Genomic DNA, 15,228 nt, shown 5'->3' on the forward strand with positions numbered 1-15,228 from the left:
TTTCCCAATTTTTATATCTTAATTTTTAAAGAGAAATTGACAGGGAATTTTAAACGAGACTTTTATACTGAGATAAACATGTTAAAGCAGTCACCGCAGCCGGCTTGTGTCCACGTGTTTCCGGGCCCCGCCCAGGCCCAAATATCGAGTCCGCGGACGGGCCCCGGCACCCGCCTCGTTACCAGGCGCCCCCCAAACCAGCCCGGAGGCCCAACGGCCTCGCTTGGCGGAGCTCCGGCCCCGCGCGGTGAGGTTCCGGGCGCGGGCGGCCTCCGGCCGGGGAGGGCGCTGTGCCGGCGGCGCGGGGGGCGGGCCGGGGGCGGAGCGCGGGGCGGCCGGCGGCTCCCGGCTCCCGGCTCCCGGCTCCCGGCTCGCGCGGCTCGCCGCCCCGGCCCCGGCCCTGCACCTGTGACTGTCGCGGCGCTCGCCCTCCCCGCCTGGCGCCCGCGGCCCCCATGGCCCCGTCCCGCCTGCAGCTCGGCCTCCGCGCCGCCTACTCCGGCCTCAGCTCCGCGGCCGGCTTCTCCATCTTCCTCGTCTGGACCGTGGTGTACAGACAGCCGGGGACCGCGGCCATGGGGGGGCTCGCAGGTACCCCGGGGCGCGCGGCGGCGGCGGCGGCGGCGGGGGGGGGGAAGGGGGGCTCCGGGTCCCGGCTGCGGGCGCGCGGCTGCGGGAGGCGCTGTCAGCTGCTCCCGGAGGCTCCCGGCGGGCCGCGCTGCCCCGGGGACCGGGGCGGGGGCGGGGAGCTGTTTACCCAAAACCGTCTGTGGGCAGCGCAGGCCCCGCGCGGGCTCGGGCGCCGGCGGGAGCCGATGCCCGCCCGAGCCCGCCCCGGCCCGCCTCGGCCCGCCTCCGCCGTTTGCACGAACCTGCCGCGCCGCCGGCGGGGCTGCCGGGTGACAGCGTCCTCCCCGAGCGCCGGCTTCCCCCGCCACCCTCCAGGCGGCCCCCCAGCCACACACACACGCCTGTGCCGGGGGATCTCCGCTCCTCAAGCGCCCCTTGCCAGGCGGCCGGGTGAGGCAGAGGAGGAGTAAGTGGAAAGGAGGTCTGGGGGTTCCTGGGGAAGCCCCTCTCCTCCAGCCAGTGCGGACCCCACCCCCAAATAGAGCCCTCAGCGGAGACCCGGGGGGTGGGGGTGGGGGACCGCGCTAGGGATCTGATGGAAACTGGACATTTTCTTCCCAGCACGTCGGCGGGTCTTTGCCGCCCCTTGGCTGTGGCTCCTCTGGCAAGGTCTGCTGAACCCCGCGCTGGCTGCCTTTTCTGTGCTTTAAAGAGGAGAGGGGAGGCGAGCGCTAGAGTGAGAACGTCAGGGTGCTGGTGGAGGCAGGGTCCTCACCAATGCGCTGTCTTCGCTGTGCACCTTTGGGCACGCAACTAACCTCTCTGTGTCGTACAACTGGCGTGAAGACAAAACATGTTATTTCTACTTGCCAGCATTGCTTTCTAATACTTTCTGTGTGTCAGGCACTGTGTAGAGCAACCTGTTTCTATCATCTTATTTAATCTTTACATTAACCCTATGTAGGCATTATTATTGTGCCCATTTTACAGATAAGGCTTAAACTGAAGCTTAAATAAATAGCTGGCCCAGGGTTACACAGCTACATGAAATAATATGTGTGGGAAAAGAACTTTGGGAAAGAATGCATATAAGGATATTACTTTTACATGTGGTGACCTGATTCCGTTCTTAAAATCCTCTGCCCCAAAGAGTCCTAAACGTACTGAAAGTAACTGTATTTACTCATTGCCAAGCTTACTGAGTGCCATCCCTGGTAGAGAAGGAAGGGGAGGTGGGATTTCTGCCTTAAAAGAGGAGCATACATAACCACAGCCTAAGCAATGCCAAACGGAGCCCTTTGGGAGGCACCAAGGCAGGGCACAGGGTACCCTGGCTGGGATGCTCTCATGCCTACCTAGATGCCCCCCCCCCAACCTGTGGGTTTCTGTCCTCCCTGGAGGCAGCCAGCCCATGATTGCTCAGTTATCTACAGACCCCTGGCTCCCCCTCTGCGCCCCCTGTCCCCCCGCTACTTTGTTCCCGAAGGTTCTCTTCTGGAAGTTTTGTGTTGTTCCTGTTGGCCCTGCTGCTTTCTTTCCCGTTGGGAAGGGGTGTCTTCAGGCCAGGCCCTGTGGCTGCACTGAGACCTGAGATGAAGGGGCTGCTTGGGGCTGAGGAGGAAGGGGGTCAGAGCTAGTGTGTTAGAGTCTGGCCCAGGGGGGCCGAGCCCCGCCTAGCCATGCGACCTTGGGCGCATTGATGCCTCCTGGGCCTCAGCTTTCCCCTGTGGGAGGAGGTATCACTGGAAGAGGTGATCTTGGAGGCCCCCCTCCAGGTCGGAAATGCTAGTGTAGCACTCTCTTTCTCTCTCTCTCTGCAGTGTTCATTTCGCAGCTGCCTCTTGGAAGGCTGTGGAAAAGGTCCTGTGGCTTGGGCTCCAGGGAGTGTGGGGTTTCCCTCTGACCCAAATTCTGCCCTCTCTCCCTCTGGGAAGGCTTCCCTTGGCCTCTGAGGCAGGCCGGCTGTGGTGTGGCCTGCCGGGAGAGGTGCTAGGCCAGCCAGCAGCTGGAGCAGGGTGCCGGCGCCTCCCTGACAGTCTGGCCTTCCAGACGAGCAGGAGGTGGCAACAGAAGAGCCAGGCTGCCGGGTGGTGGTGCAGCGGGTGGGGGGAGGGGTCGCCAGGTCATGGCCCCCCTCCCCTGCCCTCTCCACCCTGAGTGGGTTCTGACAGACTGCAGCCAGCCTCCTTCCTCTTTTGGGGGTGAAGCATCAGCAGATTTACTGACTTGTGAGCACCCCACTTCTGACTTGGCATTTTCCAGCGCAGAAACTGCTGAGTCACCAGAGGGCAGCCCCAGCATGCTCCTTCTCCCCTGCATGGGTGGAGACCCACCCTCGTCCACCTTGATGGGTGTCTGGGAAGAAGCGGCTTGGAGGAAAGGCATTTGCGGAGGAAATGGTTTTGCTGTGGGAATCCCGGGGAAACACAGACTCTTGTCCCAGGTCTGGTAGACCGAGGAAAGATAAAAAGAACAGAAAAGTTGCTCAAGGAATCTAAATGGCCCACATGAGCTGAGAGGGAGAGGAGCACTGGGGCCCGGGGCCTCGCTTTCCCCTAGGGCAGGGGTGGAAGGCAGGGGTGCAAGAACAGAGCGGAGCCTTGGCCTGCGCTCCCAGTTGCCTGAATTTCTCTGTGGGCTCCCCTGGCCTCCTCCTGGCTCCTCACCAACCCAGCCACTGGTGATACTCTCACTGACCACCTCTGCTCCTTCCTTGCCCTTATCCTGTTAGCCGTGAGCCCCAAGTGGAGCAGGGGCTCCACTCATTGAAGCAGGTGGGGTGAGGAGTGAGGGGTGAGGTCTGGTGTGGGCATGCAGGCAGGGGCAACTGTCCATTCTGCCCTGAATTGGACAGACCAGGCTTCCTGGAATCCAGAGCATCCTGGGGAAGAGAGCAGACCTGGGGGACAATTGCTTCCTGCCTGAGGTGTGGGAGGGGACCAGTGGAGGCTCCTGACCACCTTGGGAGAGGCCCCTGTTCCAAGGGCAGTGGTGGGGGCCTGCTTCCAGAAGTGGCTTGTGTTTATCTGGAGTCAAGGCCTGTGTGCAGGGGAAGTGAGAAGTGGGTATTGTGCCTGCTTATTAACAAAGAACGAGTACGTGGAACACCCAAAATGACCATCTTCCTTTTCCTAGCACTTTTTGGTACATGGGGGAGGGGGAGTTCTGGGGGCCCTGCTGCAGCATGGCCAGTGGACTAAGAGATGGCATTTCCACAGTCCCCTATTTCAGCATTTCCTAACCCAGAAATTGCTGAGTCACAGAGGAATAACTCTGACCTCCTTATTTTTCTCCTGAGCCGGCTCCAGAATCCTTGAGTTGCTAACAGATCTTAGAGCTTCTCTACTCAGGCCCCTCCATGGAGGACTGAGGAAGAGGGTGAGCAGAGCGGCCCCATGCAGAAGCCCATTAGACTGTTCCTTGGATGCGCTCAGTGACAATATGCCTTCTTCCTAGGGCCCTTTAGAACCCAGTGGCATCCCCAGATGAACTTAGGATGCCTGTGAGAGGTCTGGGAGATGCTTCTGGGAAGGGTGGCCAGATGCCCTGCTCCAGATCGCTTAAGATGTAAGCCGAAGCCATGAGCCACCTCTGGCCTGCTCCAGCTTGCTGTCTAGGCGGGGATGGATAGACGCTTGTTCCCGCTCGCCCTGATCTCAGGGCTGGAGGCGCCCACGGTCCAGGCCCCAGACCCCTGCAGAAGGTTGGGGTGGGGAGGAGTGGAGCTGGGAGAGTGCAGGTCAGACAGGGTGGGAGGGGAGGCTGGGGGCGGGGCTGGCAGGGCTGAGCCCTCTCTAGGCTGGAAGCCTGGGGTCGCTGAGTTTCCGCGCTGGCAGGACCTCTGGGTTCACCCATTTCTAGATGTGGAAACACAAGGCTCTGAGAGGTCATGAGCAGCACAGCGGTGCCAGGCCCCAGGCTTCCTGGCTTCCAGTCTCGTGGTTTGCTGTCCCTTGCCAGGCTGCCTGAATTGTGACAGCTTCTGAGCTGATAACCAGAGCATAGTTCTGTGATGATGCTCCCCCCTGCCAGCCTCTTTTTCCCTCCTAACTTAAAAATATATATACATGAAAAATCTTGGGCATGTAAAAAAGGATAGATGATTTAATGAACTCCCTTCTACTTAGCACCCGGCCTAAGAAAATACCACTGATTCAGTTGAAGCACTCTCCCACCCCCAATCTCCTGTCAACTTCCCTTCCTTCTCTCCCTTGCCCAAGATAACCACTTTCCCCAACCAGATGCCCACCCTTCCTATGCACATATGCTACTCTGCATGTAGTGTGTGTGACTGTCTTTTTGAAAGGTCTCCTGACTCCTAGGATCCAGCAGCCCGTGTAGCCCACACCCAGGTAGAGAGTTTACAGCTGGCTCTGCCGCGTTCCTCATTCCTTCCTTGCTGGGACCCCGTGGCCCTGCTCCAGACCCTTGCCAATGGCATTGGTATTTGTTCCACTCATGGGGCTGCACCGGCAGGCACGGCCCGGCACAGAGGGCACTCATTGTAGTGGCTGAGTGGCAGCTGGCATCTTAGTTTGCCCTGAGGGCAGGCCCAGGAAAGGCTGGGGTGTCTGGCCTGCCCTCTCAGCAAACTAGAGGGAGTGAGGTCGGGTCTAGCCAAGAGCAAGAAGGCCACTTGGGTGCTGGGTGGCATTGGGGGGTCTCCCTGCCAGGCTTCCTCACTCTGCAAGACCAGTCCAGGGAGTTGTGAAAGGGCCAAGAGGTCAGCCACAGGCCTCGAGGTATCTGGGTTTTGGCCTCTGAGGGCCAGGTAGAGCAGGAGCGTCAGGGTGAGAGGGCCACTTACCCCCTCAGTGGCCCTCAGGGTAGGGAGTCACAGGTCCTCAGAAAACAGGCTGGACTGCATTGATTCCCAAACCTGCTGATGTCAGGACCTCTTCACACCCTTGAAAAGTAGGGAAGCCCCTTGGACATTTTGTGTACGTGGGTTCTGTCTATCCATACGCACCATACTAGAAATTAAGACCCAGAACATTTTCAAGCACTTTGAAGCAATATTAAAAATAACTTTGCGTCACCACAAATAACATTTTTGTGTAAGAAATATTCATGTTTTTCAAAACAAAAAAATTAGGGAGAAGAATGGCATGGTTCCCTATTTTTGCACATCACTTCAACATCTGGCTTAACAGAAGGCACCTAGATTCTCTTAATCTGCTTTTGCATTCAAGTCCTGGCCAGGGGCCTTGGAGCCTCCAGAACACTCCACTCCTCAGTCATGAGGCAGTGAAAGGCCAACATTATCTTAGTAGTATTATGTAAACAGCTCTGGCCTCTGGGACAGAAAGGGCCCTGGGGTCCCCGGGGTCCCCGGGCTGAAGGCCTGGGGGGGGGGGGGCGGGGCGAGGAACGGTGTATCCCTCCCTGGGCTGACGAGTTTGTCCCCCGCAGGTGTGCTGGCGCTGTGGGTGCTGGTGACACACGTGATGTACATGCAGGATTACTGGAGGACCTGGCTCAAAGGGCTGCGTGGCTTCTTCTTCGTGGGCGTCCTCTTCTCGGCAGTCTCCATCGCCACCCTCTGCACCTTCCTGGTGCTGGCTGTCACCCAACACCAGAGTGAGGGCGGGTCATGGGAGGGCCACTGGGAGGGAGGGTGGGGGCTTAGGAGCAGACCCAGGATTCTGGTCCTGGTTCCAAAGTTTGTGTCCAAGGGACTCGGGCAGATCACTTAACCTCCCGGTGCCTGGGTTTTCTCAGTGTTAATTAAGGAGGGGAATGAGTACCCACCCCTAGGGGTGGCAGGGTTCAGTGAACTGCGTGCGAAGCGTTGAGCGGGGGTGTGCGCGCTGGAGGTCCGCAGTGAAGGGTGTTATTAGCAGAACGGGTCAGTCCTTCCGCCCAGCTCTGGGATGGGAGCGCCCCCTGGTGGCTGCGACCAGCAAGCAGGCAAAGGCCCTTCCTGTCCCTAAGGAGTCTAATGCTCAAGCAGGTTGGAAGCGGCGCAGGGTAAATGCAGGAAGGCCCAGTACAGGACACAGACCTGTTTGGCCAGTCCTAACCTTCCCTCATCCCCACTGCCTCCTGCCTGCAAACCCTGAATACTTTAAAACAGGTATCACACTCCATCTCTACTGGAGTTTGTGGGGAGGGGTGGCCCCGGGCTGGCGGCATGGTGGCTGGGGTCCAGGGCAAGACCCTCTCAAGTCGCGGTTGGGTTCCTGTCCCCTGCAGGCCTCACAGACCCCAACAGCTACTACCTCTCCTGCTTCTGGAGCTTCATCTCCTTCAAGTGGGCCTTCCTGCTCAGCCTTTATGCCCACCGCTACCGGGCTGACTTCGCCGACATCAGCATCCTCAGCGACTTCTGACCCGAGGGGTGAGGTTTCTGGACCCCGGAGGTCCTCAGGACCTGGACTCAGCCTCTGAGACACCAGACAGGCCTGCCACACCCCCCTGGAAACCCTAGATCTGTGGCAGAAGATACACAGCAAGAGGACTGCGGTCTCCCCGGAAGCTGTCCTGCTCCCGTTGTGGGGGAGATCCAGGTGCAGCGGAAAGGGGTCCTTCCTGCCAAGTTGCTCCTCCTCAGCCTGGCTGGAGGGCAGCTTTAGACCTTTTCAAATGGATCTATTTTCTTAGCGCTCAGTGAGGAATCTTCACAAGGAGGGCCAGGGCAATGAGTCAAGGGGTAGGGCAGTGAGCCACGACCTATGCCTGGGGGCACTCTCCTTCAGGCCAGGCTGGGAACCTGGGAGGTCAGGCCAAGTAAGGGACCTCTAGTAGAGGCCTCTCAGGCCCCAGCCCCAACACCCCATCCTGTTGTCCTTGAGAGTCAGGTAGCTTAACTCCTCAATCCCAGGGATGACAATACTTGACTCTCTTTTCCCAAGGCCTGGGGACCTGAGAGTTTAGTGTCCCTCATCGCCCCAGAGCCGGTCTCCCATGAGTGTGCTAGAACCAGTCATCTTCGCCATACCCAAGCCCTCTCTTTTACACATACCGCCCTCCCCAAGCAGGATTCCCTTAATGAGGCCAGACTAAGTGTCTGGGAAAGGTGCCCTGCCCCCAGAAGGGCTTTGGGGAAGGGGGCAGCATGGTGCGGGCTGGAAGGAACCCCTCAGCTCCATGCCCGGGCACCTCCAGCCCTACATTTCCATCCCTTCTCACATGCATTATCCCTAGCCACGAGACACCCCACCGACCCTGCCCCCGCCCACTGCCCTTCACCTAGAGCTTTTGTCTTTTTTAATCTCCTTTCTGAAGGACAACATCTGCTTTTCTGCCTATACACTGGCACAAGGGCTCACCTAACTCGGGAGGGAAGGAGCTACTGTTACATAGATCTTTTTTATGTTAGGCTGCCATGTTGCACGGTCTACCCTTTCCCCACCTGATGTGTCCTGCCCTTCAGCTCTTTGCCTTATCTGTGTCACCGTCACTTTAGCAGAAATACAGCAGCCATTTGTATCAGATAGCCTCTGGTGGTTCCTTGTGGGGTGGGAATCTTGCGGGGAGTGGGGGAGGTGCCGTGGGAGCGGTAGGCAGGAAGGGCGGTGGTGGAGGGTCTCTAGTTAAACGGTCTCCTTAGCTCAAGTTGTGCCCTGGAGGGTAGAGGGGAGATCTGTGTCTCAGGGGCTGGAGGCCCTCTCCCTCTGGCCCCTCTTGGCATGGGGGAGCCCAGCGGCTTGGCTCTCAGCCCATCCCAGCAGGGGCGAGGATGCCCAGAGGCACGGCTTCAGTGCCACCAGTGGGAGGTAGTGCCTTGTCCCCCTAGAGGCCAGGACAGACAGGAAGGGGGTGAACCTGCTTCCCTTCATATTCTCCCAGGCTGAGGGCTCGGGGCCAGGTCTGAGGTGATGCAGCTGCTACTCCTGCTGCCTGGAGGAACCTGGCTGGCTCAGAACTATAGAACAATGGGCGTCGGCAGCCTGGCACCTTTCCCTCTGGTGACTGGATGAGCTTGTCCCAGCCTGTTGCCTCATGCATGGTCTCTTCCAAGCTCAGTTAAGAAGGGATGGTACATTCGAGCAGGAGGGGACCATAAACAGCGTCTATTTCCGGAGCCTTTAACTGATAACCAGAGGCCCCAGGAGGTGACATGACTTACCTGAGCCCCCAGCTGGGACTTGAACCCAGGTAGATCTGATTCGCCACTCTCTGCGGATGTGTTAGTGAGCTGGGTCTGTGTATCTGTACCCCACACTCCCGGTGGGCCTTGTGTGTACGGACCCAGACCAAAGCCGCTGCCTCTTTATTACCCCACCATGGGCAGGTGGGGGCCGCTAGGGTGCATTCAGCATGGATTTTTCCTGCAAGGGAGCTGTCACAGAAGGGCAAGGAGCTGGAGGGCGTGCCGGCCCGCAGCCCGACCCTGGTCCCTCTGCCACACCAAATGAGACGCACACTGTGCCGTGCAGCCATTATATGCTGGCTGTGCCCCCCTCACCCCCAGGAGGCCCTTCCACAGGCACCTTTAAAGCAAATAAAACATTTATTGTTCAGTTTTTTTTCCATTTTTTTCTTTTCTTTTTTTTTCTTTTTTACAAAAACATGCATACATACACAGGGGGTGGTGGTCCTCGGGAAGACACACACATACGCGCGCGTGCACACACATGCACACACACACACGCACGCACACACACACACACACACTCACTCTCTCTAGCACACACTTTCCTTCTTGGCCCCAGGCCTGGACCCCAGAAGCCTTGAAGACTTGGCCAGGGCAGCCTCCCCTCCCCCATGTCTTGCATCCACTCTCCCACCCCCTTTCCCCTCAGCCGAGCTGGTCCTATGGAGGGCAGGAGTCAGAGCTGGGTGAGGGAGACCCCAGAAAGAGAGAAGTCTCATGGAGGAGGGCAGTGACCAAGGGGTCCCTGGTGGTCATGCTGTGCTACTGAGGGGAGATGAAGAGTTTGGCACCATTGGCTCAGGAAGCACAGAACTCCAAGAGCACCTGTCTGCTCCACCAGGGCACTGAGATGGCGGACGTAGGGTGACCTCTGGCAGGGGCAGGGACTAGATGGGAGGCCTGCCAAGGACTGCTCTCTTGGAAGGAGCTTTGTCTCCCTGCCCAGTGGCGGGGGGAGGGGGGAGGAAGCTTCCAGAGTCATCTGAAGAAGCAGGCGAGAGGGATTCCCCTTGCACTCAGGTATAGGGGACCCCCTGCCTCCTCCTACCCATCCCCTTCTCCCCCGCTCTGGCCTAGCCCTCAGAGCCTCGGAAGGGCCACCCTGATTGAGGCCAAGTTCACATTTCTGTGTGGAGCCTGGGGCTGTGTGCAAAGCCCAGGGTCTACAGAGCCAAGAATAGTGGTTATCAGTGAGCCTGACTGAGCCAGTCCTCCTCTGTGCAGTCCTGAGGAAGGGGGGCCCAGCCAGGGGCCTGCACCCCAAAGGGGTAGACTCTGTTCTTGAGAGAGCCCTACCAAGGGCTGGCTGACTGCCCAGCCTGCCTCTTCTCGGGGTCCTCTCTGGTCCCTATCCTAGACCCAGGGCCCTTCTCAGGCTCCTTGGGGTGACTGTCAAGGGGCCGTTCTCTGGCCCCAACTACCTGCCCAAAGGCTCTCTGAAGACTCCGGGAATGGGTACTATGGCCAGAGGTTAGAAGAGAACCAGGTCCGAAGGGCAGGGTGGGCAGGCAGATCCGTTCTAAGCCTTAGAGATTCATAGGTTCTTCCTCCTCCACCAGCTGTTGTGAGGGCCTGGGGGAGAGACAAGGATTGAGATGCCGGAGGGCCAAGGGCTGCAGGAAGGGCCTCAGCCTAGCCTCCCAGGAAGCCTGAGAAGGCTGGGGCGGCCGTGCCAGGATCGGGGATCCTCAAGTTGGAAGAGTCCGAGGGGTGGAGAGCCTGTCGGCCAGGGGTCGGGCATTACCGCTCTTCAGCCAGGATGCCCACGGAGAGGGATGCCAGTGCGGTCACTGCCTCCACTTCTTCTGTGTCGGCCCCTGGCACCCTGGGCACCCAGGAGTCTGGACAGGAGGCCAGGCGCTGCATGCAGCCCCAGTATTTACCTGGGACAAGAAGCGGAGTCGGAAAGGGCTGGGGAAGCGAGCCCCTCCACCCTGCCACACCATGCATCCTAGACTGATATCGAGGCTGGACCCCTCAGGCCAAGGGCCCGACAGCAGTGGGCGTGTCCTGTTTCGGGTCAGCGCTCTCACCTGGCCTCTGCCTTCAACAGAACACGTTCCCCTACTCGGCCCCCCGGAGCCCTGACAGGGTGAGCAGAGCAGATTCATCGTGGCTATGAGGGGGCTCCAGCAGGTGCCCAAGCCATTCTCCCACCTCTTTGGGTGAAAGGCCACCTGTGACCCATTCCCAAAGGTATAGGGTTCCTAAGAGCACCAGGAGGGCTCAGTTTCTCCTAGATGGGGTCTGCATCAGAGTCATCTCACAGATCTCGAGCTCCAGCCTCCTGGAACACGGGATCTCACTCATGTGCTGTCCCTAGCAATGCTCAGCCCAGCACATAGGACAGGATAGCGTGGTAGGTGGGAAGGACAGAGCACAGAGAGCTGACCACCACCACAGCTGCTCTGTGTGGCTGTCGGCAAGTCACTTACCCACCCCGGGCTTCCACTGCCCCCGCTAGGCCATGGACATGACCATCCTGCCGACTGTTGTAAGAAATAATGTCTATGGGACACGCCCAGCCCAGAGCTTGGCCCAGTGTGTGAAGTACCCATGCAAAGTACCAGTGGGATCTTCACTGTTATGTATACTCACCCTACTGGCCCTGGATGTGGGGAAATCTATTTCATTCACTTTTGTATCCCTAGCATTGAACATGGGCCTTTATATAAAGTGCTCCATAGATGCTAAGTTGAAGGTGAAAATTTTAAGTGCTTTCCAAATGTGAGGTTATTCCAAAACCAGCCCCCAGAGCAGGCAGCGCTCCCAAGACCCTGTGGCCAGGATTGAGGGTCAAGGCAGGAAGCAGCGCTTTTGTCAAAAGGCCTAACCGTTGCTACTGGCCCGGCCTTGGCCTAGGGCTGTAGCTGGAGACTGGAGGACAGTCCTGCCTGGAGGAGGCAGGGGTTCCCTGACTCATGGTAGTCCTCACTGGATCCATCTGGAGGGCTCCAAGAGTATCCATTCATGGGGAGGGAGGCAGTCCCACCATTACTGTTGGGGTGATTTGTAGGAAGCTCATTCCAACACTGCAGCAGAGACCCTCACCTGGCTGGTACTGGAAGCCAGGGGGCCCAGGTTACTGAGGGCAACTGGCCCCTGAGCTTCTCCCAAGTCTGAGGGCAGGAGCATCCTCTCTCTATACTCACTGTGCACCTGGATCACGGCTTCCAAAGAGCGGATGGCGTTGAGGTTGGGCTTCTGCTTCCAGCCTTCTTCTGAGAGAGGATCCACCTACAGAAGAAAACAGTATATCAGCCACCAGTTTCTCAGGGACCCACAGGCCCAGCTCTCCTACCCCAAGGGCCCTGGCTTTCCAGGCACAAATATTCATGTGCTCCTGACTCTGCCTACCGTTGGAAACACTGGTCCTAGACTTGACCTGGGGAAGGGGCACCCACTCTGTCCCCCTCATGCCAGGCCTGCTGCCCCCACCCTATCTGCAAGCCCTCCAGGAAGCACTCCATCTGCCTGCCCTTTGGGGCAGTCCTGGGGGAGCCGGGCTCCCTGCCCTATAAATGCACAGACGGGAGCAGACAACTCACCTTGTTTCCCAGAAGAGCAGCCACACAGGCCTCAGAAGCGTCACAGATGGCTGTGAGGTCATGGCCACCTTCCAAGGCCAGCACCACTGCACCTCCTGCCAAGCTCATCAGCTGCTGGGTCATGTACCCAAAACCTAAAAGATTGGGTGGGGAGGAAGAGGAGAGGTGCGGCTGGAGGGGAGACAGACTCTCTCTACCTCTGTGATTGCCCTGCTTGCTTCTTTTTTTATAAATGATCACCAGATGCATACACCTCTACTTCAAGGGCCTTCCCACGGACTCCCATGCAAAACCTACCCGTAAGCTTCAGTCACGGCTTGCAGAGCCTAAGGGACTGGACTTGCATAAGGCCCACAGCTAGTAAGTGGCAAGGCCAGGACTGGAACCCGGGGCATCGACTCCGGCCTATCTTATCCACTAAGCTTCACCATCTTCTCTGTCCCCCAGGCCCTGGGGCCCAGCAGGCTGAGCGGGCTTCCTCTGTTCTGAGAGTACTGCTCCTTCCCATCTCCGCCCCCCCCCCCCCAAAAAAAACTGCTAACCCAGCCTGGGCAGTGCCTCCGCTCCCAGCCTGGCCCCATTCCCTGCCCCTCCCCCTGGGCTGGGGGCCCTCCTTACATTTAGCAGAAACATGGTAGCCACCCAGCGGGGCTGGGTGACCCTCGGCAGCATCAAACCCAGCTGACACCAGAACCAGGTCCGGAGAGAACTCTCGGGCAATGGGCATCACAACCATCCTGTGAAGGGTGCCAGATGTGGGGGCTCATCACTCTGTGCAGGGCTGCCGGGGGCACAGGCCCTCTCCCACCAGTTTTACTGTGTGCATACTGTTCTTAGGACTCCTAGAGGCCCAATAACGGCAGGATAAATGGATCCCTGTGACCGCCTTGACCTGGCTGGCCACCCATGTCCCCTACACAGCCTAAGGACTCAGCCACCTAGAGGTCTTGACTGGCAAGAGGCAGAAGGAGTCAAGGATGGGACAGAAAGGGAAGGAAAGAGGAGTGAGCCTGTGTATGTCTGCGGGGTGTGGTGGGCGGGGCCATGGTGGAGGCAGGTCCCTAAGCCTCTGGGACTAGAAACCTAGAACTTGGCTACCACCCACTTTGGCCTGAGTTGACCACACTTGATGACTTGTCACTTGAGAGCTGACTCTCTTGACGTCCTGGGCCACCCAGATCCACTCTCTCATCCTCTGCCCCTGCCGGCCCCCCACAGCTGCCTCCCTCCACCCTTACCCAACTCTGAGGTCCATTTGGATGTCTTTCAAGGCCCTGGGCTCAGGGCACACAGATACCAGGAACCCCAGTCTAGCTCTCATGGAGAGTATTTCCAGAAAAGTATTTGAAACCTACTTCCAGGGTTCCCTTTTCTCAAATGCAGAATGGGGACCCCGGAGTGAACCACATAAGGGTTCCTAAACAGAGCCCAAAGCCTCTTTTCTAGACTGCCTTTTCTAAAGCAACTTCCCCAATATGGACATCATCTGCTTTGTCTCTTTCTCCACAGTATAAATTACTTCTCTCCTGTGCAAAGCTCACCTCCTCCAGGCAGCTTTCTTTGACTGAATGTGGCAGCTGTGCTCCCTCCACCCTGCCTGTTTCTCAGCATTCAGTTCAACCTTGGCTCTTGGTAACATGTGACTTTATAAAGCACCCTTGGCTTTTTCATTCTGAGTTTCCTGTCTTCCCATGGGGGCTGGAGGCTCCTAGAGACCGGCATAAACACTGCCTTTCCTTTCATTTGTCTCAGTCTGGAAGGCCCACCCTGGGACTGGTTTAAAATGTCCAGTAATTGGATGAGGATGGGCTGCCAAACCAACAGATCACCTCCAGCCTGGTACTGCTGGGAAAGGGGCAGGAAAGGGTGGCCTTGCTGGGCATAACTCCCCTGTACCCCCAGAGCACTCACCTGAAGGCAGCCAGGTACTCAGGATCCCCCATAGGGGGGTCTAGACCTCCTGCCCAGGCCACGTTGACATTGAAGCCCTCACCACTGCCAGCTCCCACCTGGAAAACAGGAAGCAAGAGAGACAGGAGGAGAGCAGAGTCCCAGGAGAGAAATCCCAGGGTGCCAGTGCTACAAGACCAGTTCATCTGGCCTCTTCACTTCTAGGTGGAGAAACGGAGGATCAGAGAGGCTAAGCAACCTGCCCAGGATCGCACAGCTAGTTGTGACAGAGGCACAGTCAGGGCCATGAAGAAGCGTCAACGGGGCCAGAAGGGGGCATGTGGTTACCTCATCCACGGCCCCACTGCCGGGGAAGAAGTTGCCATCATCATGGCGATGCAGGGAGATGTAGAGCACACTGGGGTCCTGGTAGAAGGTTTGCTGCGTGCCATTGCCATGGTGAACATCCTGTGCAGGGAGATGGACAATGGATTAGGGAAGGCCTGAAAGCACACAGGTGGAAGACCGGGGGAGGTTAGAAGGGATCTCAGAGTCCGTCTTCTGAGGGTCAGGACCCTAGACTGGCAGGGAGGAGCCTGGGGTTCCTGGAGCTACACTGTTAAGTGGTCCTAAGCAGTCCACTGGCTCTCTCTGTGCCTCAGCCTCTCTCCATGTGTGCACAGGTGTGTACACAGCCCTGGATGGAGGTGGATATACCATGAGACCATGAAGGGGAGGAGACGTGCCAAGGACCAGCCAGGCAGGAAGAGCGACAAATGTGTGGCAGAAGTGGGAGGAATCCAGGATTACGTGTGTCTGCAACCTCCACTACCGTGTCTGATCCAAGGAGATGGGAGTGATGAGAACCCAAAATGAGTTACAGAGGAGCAGGTACATGGACCCCAGCGCCGCCCCTCCCAGGGAGAGCCGTGGCCTGACGCTTGGTAACTCACAGGACCGTGCACGGGCACAAGTGTGGAAAGTTCCTCCACTGTCACCTTCTGCAGAGGAATGTCCCATGCACGGGTGTTCGGGCAGAGTGGTTTAGCACGGATGCATGTACTCCAGGGCTCAACAGCCGGAGTTCAAATCCCAGTCTCAGAACTTACTACATGTGTGGCT

General features: G+C 58.2%; 2 protein-coding genes across 9 annotated transcripts in view; one reads left to right on the forward strand and one right to left on the reverse strand.

Moving 5' to 3' along the window:
- The first annotated feature begins 364 nt into the window (after positions 1-364).
- SLC48A1 (solute carrier family 48 member 1) lies at positions 365-8,004 on the forward strand. 2 transcript variants are annotated; one of them, XM_042992165.1, is made up of 4 exons: positions 553-591; positions 4,027-4,137; positions 5,983-6,150; positions 6,766-8,004. In XM_042992165.1, the coding sequence occupies exons 2-4, from the start codon at positions 4,089-4,091 to the stop codon at positions 6,900-6,902; spliced, it is 354 nt and encodes a 117-aa protein (XP_042848099.1). In that variant the 5' UTR covers positions 553-591; positions 4,027-4,088; the 3' UTR covers positions 6,903-8,004. The 2 variants fall into 2 exon arrangements, with proteins under 2 accessions (XP_042848098.1, XP_042848099.1); XM_042992164.1 differs by lacking the exon at positions 4,027-4,137 and having other exon boundaries at positions 365-591.
- A 1,031-nt stretch (positions 8,005-9,035) lies between these two features.
- The window catches only part of HDAC7 (histone deacetylase 7), a 36,348-nt gene continuing 30,155 nt past the window's right edge, over positions 9,036-15,228 (reverse strand). For all 7 annotated transcript variants that reach the window (XM_042992159.1, XM_042992161.1, XM_042992160.1 and 4 more), the window contains 7 exons: positions 14,455-14,574; positions 14,128-14,225; positions 12,835-12,953; positions 12,217-12,350; positions 11,821-11,905; positions 10,413-10,551; positions 9,036-10,240 (listed from right to left, as the gene is read on the reverse strand). In XM_042992159.1, coding sequence (XP_042848093.1) covers positions 10,195-10,240; positions 10,413-10,551; positions 11,821-11,905; positions 12,217-12,350; positions 12,835-12,953; positions 14,128-14,225; positions 14,455-14,574 — 741 coding nt within the window. In that variant the 3' untranslated portion in view covers positions 9,036-10,194. The remainder of the gene's footprint in view (positions 10,241-10,412; positions 10,552-11,820; positions 11,906-12,216; positions 12,351-12,834; positions 12,954-14,127; positions 14,226-14,454; positions 14,575-15,228) is intronic.

This window comes from Panthera tigris, chromosome B4 (genome assembly GCF_018350195.1).
Source record: "Panthera tigris isolate Pti1 chromosome B4, P.tigris_Pti1_mat1.1, whole genome shotgun sequence".
NCBI classification, from domain to species: Eukaryota; Metazoa; Chordata; class Mammalia; order Carnivora; family Felidae; genus Panthera; species Panthera tigris.

What these genes read in the sequence shown, in the direction of transcription:
- SLC48A1 (XM_042992164.1), top strand. Translation starts at nt 456, where the DNA reads ATGGCCCCGTCCCGCCTGCAGCTCGGCCTCCGCGCCGCCTACTCCGGC. An exon ending in GGCCATGGGGGGGCTCGCAG is followed by an intron (nt 592 to 5,982) that starts GTACCCCGGGGC and finishes TGTCCCCCGCAG; the next exon opens with GTGTGCTGGCGCTGTGGGTG. An exon ending in GGCTGTCACCCAACACCAGA is followed by an intron (nt 6,151 to 6,765) that starts GTGAGGGCGGGT and finishes TGTCCCCTGCAG; the next exon opens with GCCTCACAGACCCCAACAGC.